Source organism: Misgurnus anguillicaudatus, chromosome 23, assembly GCF_027580225.2.
Source record: "Misgurnus anguillicaudatus chromosome 23, ASM2758022v2, whole genome shotgun sequence".
Taxonomy (NCBI): Eukaryota; Metazoa; Chordata; class Actinopteri; order Cypriniformes; family Cobitidae; genus Misgurnus; species Misgurnus anguillicaudatus.
In genome coordinates this window covers 24,193,848-24,200,581 of record NC_073359.2, presented here as the reverse complement: position 1 = coordinate 24,200,581, position 6,734 = coordinate 24,193,848, and the positions used below count along the sequence as shown (strand labels likewise).

The following is a 6,734-nucleotide window of genomic DNA, read 5'->3' as shown; positions in this document are numbered from 1 at the left end:
ATGTGGAAAAAACAACAAAATTGGTTTGTATGATGTCATTTGAAATCATGTGCAAAATAGTACATGAAGAGATGTTTGTAACTGTATGCTTCTTATTTTGATACTCTTACTTTGCATTTACTTTTTTAATCAAAATGTTTCATGACACCTCATAAGTCTAATTTTGCGAGAATCACCCAAAAATAAAATGAATAATTAATAAAATATAATAAAAATTTGGATTATTTTATACAGTAACGTTAGTATGTGTTAGATATGATATATGAATGCAGATTATGTACTTGTCATTCATTTAGCGTGTTGTTATCAGAAATAAAATGCTCTATTCTATGTGAAAGTACCTGAAGTTGCGTTTTTTATTTCACAAAAGCCGTTTGCTTATATTATTGCTGCTGAAACCATATATAGTACAAAAAAATAATACTATGGAGGTGAATGGTGCCCCAGATCTGTTTTCCAAAATATCTCAATTTGTGTTCAGCAGGACAAAGAAATTAATATAGGTTTGCGACTTAAGTCCCACACTGAATAAATGCCTTGGAAAAGTATGGTAAATGTGCTTTTAAGAAATAAAACATTTATAGAAAACAAACTATTTATAATTTACGGTTTAAACCTTTATTGTTTTTATCTAGTAATTCATGCGTGTAATTATTAAATAAAAATCTAAGAAATCACAACACGATGCAGTAGATAGCGCAATAATTTTAACAACCTTTACGAATATCTATTATAATAGTGGTGTAACCAAAACATAATTAAAATAAGTCAGAAAAACAATACAACTGATAGCTTGTATGTTTGCATTGTGACGTTTAGCATTTAATAAATAACACACATTTACAAAACACACTTACAATAGCCTACTTTAATAACGGCAACAATAGTGTCCCACTAGAAAATACTCTCAAAGTTGAGATCAACTCGGCTTTGGAGGTTTGTTCAAGTATTCACACGTCCTTAAAACAATCACTGTGCATGTGTGAATATAACGTGTGCTTACAGACATAAAAACCATCATATAGTGCTGTCAACACAATCCACGGGACATTTAGACCTATTTGCTGTCATTGTTAATACAAGTGCATGTATCTTATTTTGGGGGATTTTTATCCTGTAATAAAACAGATTTATAAAAATTGCTGTGTAGTTCTTCTGCGTACAGAATATGACTATCAATCAATATCACATAACTATAGGTTGGTTATATAGAGTTTTGTAACATGTTTACCAGCATAAGTCAATTCCAGAGTAATCGAATGTTTTCACCCCTACAATTTTTTTATTAAATACAGTAAGATTAACAGATAAGCAAGTTTGTGAAAATCTGGCAACAAACTACGAAAATGGGAATTCGAACAATGTTTAGAAGTAAATTCATAACAAACGACATCCAAATAAATAAATATAGTGCAAATAGTCATTTACAATCGAAAAACAAAGTAATTTGAAACAAATTTACAAGATGATACACAATCAATAAGAAGCATAAAGTAGTAGTACTAGTAGTAATAAAGTCGAGAATATTTGTGACCCTGGACCACGAAACCAGTCATAAATCTCAATTTACTCGATTCAGTAAATAAGCTTTCCATTGATGTATGGTTTGTTAGGATAGGACAATAAGTGCGTTTACATGCAAATCAATAAACCGGCTATGCAGAAAACTGCGTTTTCATGGGATTTGGAGATTTGTCAGATTTCTAGCAGGCAGTGACGTCACCGCCTAGTGCAATCTGTCTTAAGCTATAGACGGTTTCAGCAGTAACAACATAAACAAGCGGCTGTCGTGGTCCGCACGCAGAGGTGTAAAGTACTCGAGTAAATGTACTTCGTTACTGTACTTAAGTATTTTTTGGGCTACTTTGTACTTGTACTGAGTATCAAAAATATAGGCAACTTTTACTCTCTACTCAATTACATTTTTGATTGGGTATTTGTACTCTTTACTCCACTACATTTAAAATGACACTTAACGTTACTCGCTACATTGTTTATTCGTCAAATAAAAACGAGACGAAAGTGTCACAGAGTGATGATGGATAGACTCTGTGGTCGCGAGGTACTATGCACACACACAACTGAGGGACTTCATTTGGCGCTGCGCAGAGCAAACGTATGAAATCAAAGTACTGCGAGAGCGAATCAAATGCATATGGAGAAGTCTGGTCTCGCGGTACTTTGATGTCAAACGCTGAATGGCTTGCGTTGAGCCACAGTAGCGGGACATCTGCGTGCTGCGTATGTCATAAACTGTAGAGAAAATTTCGCGTCTGGTCTGAGAGAAGAGATAAAGAGCAAACATATGGATGCATATCACATTTGCTTCTGTCAAGGGACCCTTTGTTAAACATGTGAAGCTACAATCAAAACAAAAGTGATGCGCGATTGCAGGAGGGTCATCCCGCAACTCAAAGGCAAGCACAAATGTTTATATACTCTAGACGCTACTGTATCAGCTAACCTGAGCTGGTTACATAACTTGATATAACTTACTATATAAGCCAAAATAAACCAGCGAGGTCCTGTACTGATTGCCCGAGTAACTTAAGTACATTATAAGATTGATAATAAGTGTACAATTTCACTGTCCTCACATTTAATCAAGTATGCTGTAATGTATTTACTGTAAAGAAGGATGCATGACGGAAGAAATGTAGTGCACTTAATGTGAGATAGTGGTGTTACGTACTACATGTGTTTACAATTAATCTTTCAAATGAACAACTTCACGTTTTTAATATGCATTATCATATTTCTGTTAGTGTAATTTTATTTTACAGGAATTTTTTAAATATTAAAATTATATCTTTTTTAGGATAGGCCTATATAAGAATATTTGGTAATGTTAACAAGATTTTAATAAAGTATTAGTAATTGTTGAAATTAACATTAACAAAGATGAATAAATGCTGTATAAGTGCAGTTCATTATTAATTCATGTTGAGTAATGTAGCTAACTAATGTTAACTAATGAACCTTATTGTAAAGTGTTACCATATATTTATATCACAAAGTTAGGCTATATATTTTTCAGCATGGCACATTCAAGTACACAATGACACTAGACTAAAATTAAATGGGTTTAAATTAAATTGAATGTAGATTTCTAGACTAAAATCTCATGGCATTTACCGGTAGTTGAATAAAATTAGACTAAAACTAAATCAATTCAGATGACAAAAATATGACTAAAACTTAATTTAATTTTTGTCAAAAGACTATGACTATGTTTAATCTGTGTTTGTTCTGCCAGGTCAAAATTTTGAGGAGTTTGATTTCTTTTCTATATTAGGAAATAAAACCTCATAAATAAACTTTCTTAGTTTTCACTGCCCAGATCTACAATGTCTCTTTGTGTTGAGGACTAGTGCATCTTTGAGCCAACATTCAGTACGAGTAAAAATACTTGAGTACTTTTAAATTGGGTTACTTTAATACTTTTACTCAAGTCGTATTTAAATTGGCAACTTGTAACTTGTAGTGGAGTAATTTTTACAGTAAGGAATTTGTACTTTTACTCAAGTATGGCTTTCAGCTACTCTTTACACCTCTGTCCGCACGTAACTTCCGGTAAACTCGTAACTGTGGGTTTACACCAGACGCGAGTTCAACGATCTGCGCGAGTAGATTACATACAAATTCAATGCAAAGACGTGATCAGATGCGGCCTCGAGTGGGGCAATGCGAATGACGTGATATGAGCGGCGCGTTTGCTGCGAAAACACGCACTATTCGCCTCAAACGCGTCTTCCCCAAGTTGAAAAATTCAACAACAAAGTTCTTTAAACGTTTACAAAATATCTTTACGAAACTTTACTTAATATCCTAAGGATTTTTGGCATCAAATAAAAAACGATAATTTTGACCCATACAATGTATTGTTGGCTATTGCTGCAAATACATGTGCGACTCAAGACTGGTTTTGTGGTCAACATTTAGAGTAAAATAATAAATAAAAAAGTAAATAGATTTGTTACATATCTCACCTAATGCTGGTCAGTGCTCTAAAGCTGCTATTCTTAGATATCTTTGATTAACTATCTATTTGACATCTTTATGTTTGTACGAAACAAAAACCTTCTTAAACCGTACTATATATATAAGTCTTACTGTGCATTCACACCAGACGCAGTAGAGGCGGCAAAAATATATGGACGCTTGAACGTTTTGAGTTTACTCGCTTTATTTACGAATGCAAGCCGCACATGAAATTTTTACTGTGGGTTAACCCCAGACACGAGTTTAACGATTTGCGCAAAGACGCATCCTCGCGTGAGGCGATGCGAATGACGCGATATGGGTGGCGCGTTTGCAGCGAAAACATGCGCTTTCTGCTCAAACGCGTCTTTGTCCAAGTTCAAAATATTCAACTTGAGCGAAAAATTAGCATAACACGAAGTTAAATCCCGCGAGTAATCTAGAGAAAGTAACGCTGTGCCCCGCGTTTGGTGTTTACGTGGCATAAGTCATTCGAGACATTCAGGCGGAAATTCGCGTCATGGGTGGGGCGTCGGCGACTCCACTCGCTTCCTGTAATCACGTCACTACTAGAGCAAGCTCATGATTGGTTAACGTGGCGCGAATATCCGGCAAAGTTCCAATTTTTTTAATTTCCTGTGGCAACGCTCAATTCGTGCGAAACGCGCCATCGGCGGCGCACCATTCGCGCTTATCACTATTTGCAAATGCGTCTTTGCATTGATTTAACATGTAAATCACTTGCGCTTGCCGCCTCTTCCGCGTCTGGTGTGAACGCACAGTTACATCTTACATATTAAAGTGTATATTTGAGTATATTCGATTTGTATTGCCCGTTCAGGTGGAGTTACGGCTAAATAAGACTTTTATGAGACTCTACATACATTCCTCCGAGTACAGTCAAACAAAACTACAGCGGTTACACACACACACCACAAACACCACAAAACCGGATTAAAAGGGTCCAAACACTGTTTTTTTGTTTTGTTTGTTTGTTCTGTAACTGTTTGCTCCACTTTAAACATCTCTACAACATCCCATCCAGATTCTTTTCAGCCGTCTCTTTTTCTCCATCGGCTGTGATGTCCTTGGGGCTGTAGGTGGTGTGATAGTCCTGAAGGATGGTTACCACATCATGATGGCCGAAATGAACGGCCTCATCCATTGGCGTGTTACCCCACCTGTGTAGAAACAAAACTCAGATATTAGTTAATTCAAAATGCACATTTCGTTGCTTCAACCTCGATTTTCTCACACGATTTCAAGCACAGTACATGCGCTAATGGCTGCAGACATCAGACCTCCATAATGGGACGTGAAGTTCAATCCAAAGGGGATTGGTTAGGTCTGGGCAGGGGGTTTAAGGCCAAAGTATGGTCCATTTTGTACGTGTACGCGAGGGTCCGCGTACCGTGTGCATGACACAATTTTCGTCATCAGAAGAGTGTGCGCGTTTTTAAAACCCAGCGTACATTGTATGCGTAGGTCGTGCATTCACATACAGGAGAATGTAGTACTATGTAACCCAGGAGATGCGTTTTTTTTTTTGTAGCAATTCGCATTCATTGAACGTCTGTGTACACCTATGAGTCAAATAAACTATACTGTACGTTCGCGTACATGTAAAAAAAGACTATAATCTGGGATTTAGCCGTGTCATGTCTCTCTGCCAATGGGTGAAAGCCACACCTCCTTTTGCAGCTTCCCACCAACAGCAAGGCCAAACTTCAACCATTACTGTGGGTTCACACTAGATGCGAGTTCAACGATTTGCGCGAGTAGATTACATACAAAGTCAATGCAAAGACGCGATCAGACGTGATCAGACGCATCCTCGCGTGGGGAAATGCGAATGACGCTATATGGGCGGTGCGTATTCAACTCGAACGAAAAATTTGCATGACACGAAGTTAAATCCCGCGAGTAATCTAGAGCGAGTAACTCAATGCTCCGCGTTTGCTGTGTACGTAGCATTAGTAATTTAACCAAACTGTATCACACAACATTCAAATCAAAACTATGCAACTATAAAAATGTAGTTTTATGATTATGCGGTAGTGCTGGGCGATAATTTAATGACAGTAATTTTACCAATATAAATTTTGCCGATAAACAATAACGACCGATAATGTTTACGCACTGTGCGTAACTGTGGGTTTACACCAGACGCGAGTTCAACGATCTGCGCAAGTAGATCTGCTCGAGATACAAAGTCAACGCAAAGACGCAATCAGACGCGTCCTCGCATGGCGAAATGCGGATGACGCTATATGGGCGGTGCGTTTGCAGCAAAAACACACGCTATTCGCCTCAAATGTGTCTTCGCCCAAGCTGAAAATATTTAACTCGAGCGAAAAATTTGCATGACACGAAGTTAAATCCCGCTAGTAATTTAGAGCGAGTAACTCAATGCTCCGCGTTTGCTGTGTACGTAGCATTAGTAATTTAACCAAACTGTATCACACAACATTCAAATCAAAACTATGCAACTATAAAAATTTAGTTTTATGATTATGCGGTAGTGCTGGGCGATAATTTAATGACGGTAATATTACCGATAAACGATAACGACCGATAATGTTTACGCACTGTGCATAACTGTGGGTTTACACCAGACGCGAGTTCAACAATCTGTGCGAGTAGATCTGCTTGAGATACAAAGTCAACGCAAAGACGCAATCAGACGCGTCCTCGCGTGGGGAAATGCGAATGTCGCTATATGGGCGGCGCGTTTGCCGCGAAAACCCGCACGA

General features: G+C 37.4%; 1 protein-coding gene across 5 annotated transcripts in view; it reads right to left on the bottom strand.

The window, feature by feature from the left end:
- Positions 1–3,211: 3,211 nt before the first annotated feature.
- Positions 3,212–6,734, bottom strand: part of glsa (glutaminase a) — a 29,510-nt gene continuing 25,987 nt past the window's right edge. For all 5 annotated transcript variants that reach the window (XM_055218727.2, XM_055218728.2, XM_055218729.2 and 2 more), the window contains one exon: positions 3,212–5,162. In XM_055218727.2, coding sequence (XP_055074702.1) covers positions 5,009–5,162 — 154 coding nt within the window. In that variant the 3' untranslated portion in view covers positions 3,212–5,008. The remainder of the gene's footprint in view (positions 5,163–6,734) is intronic.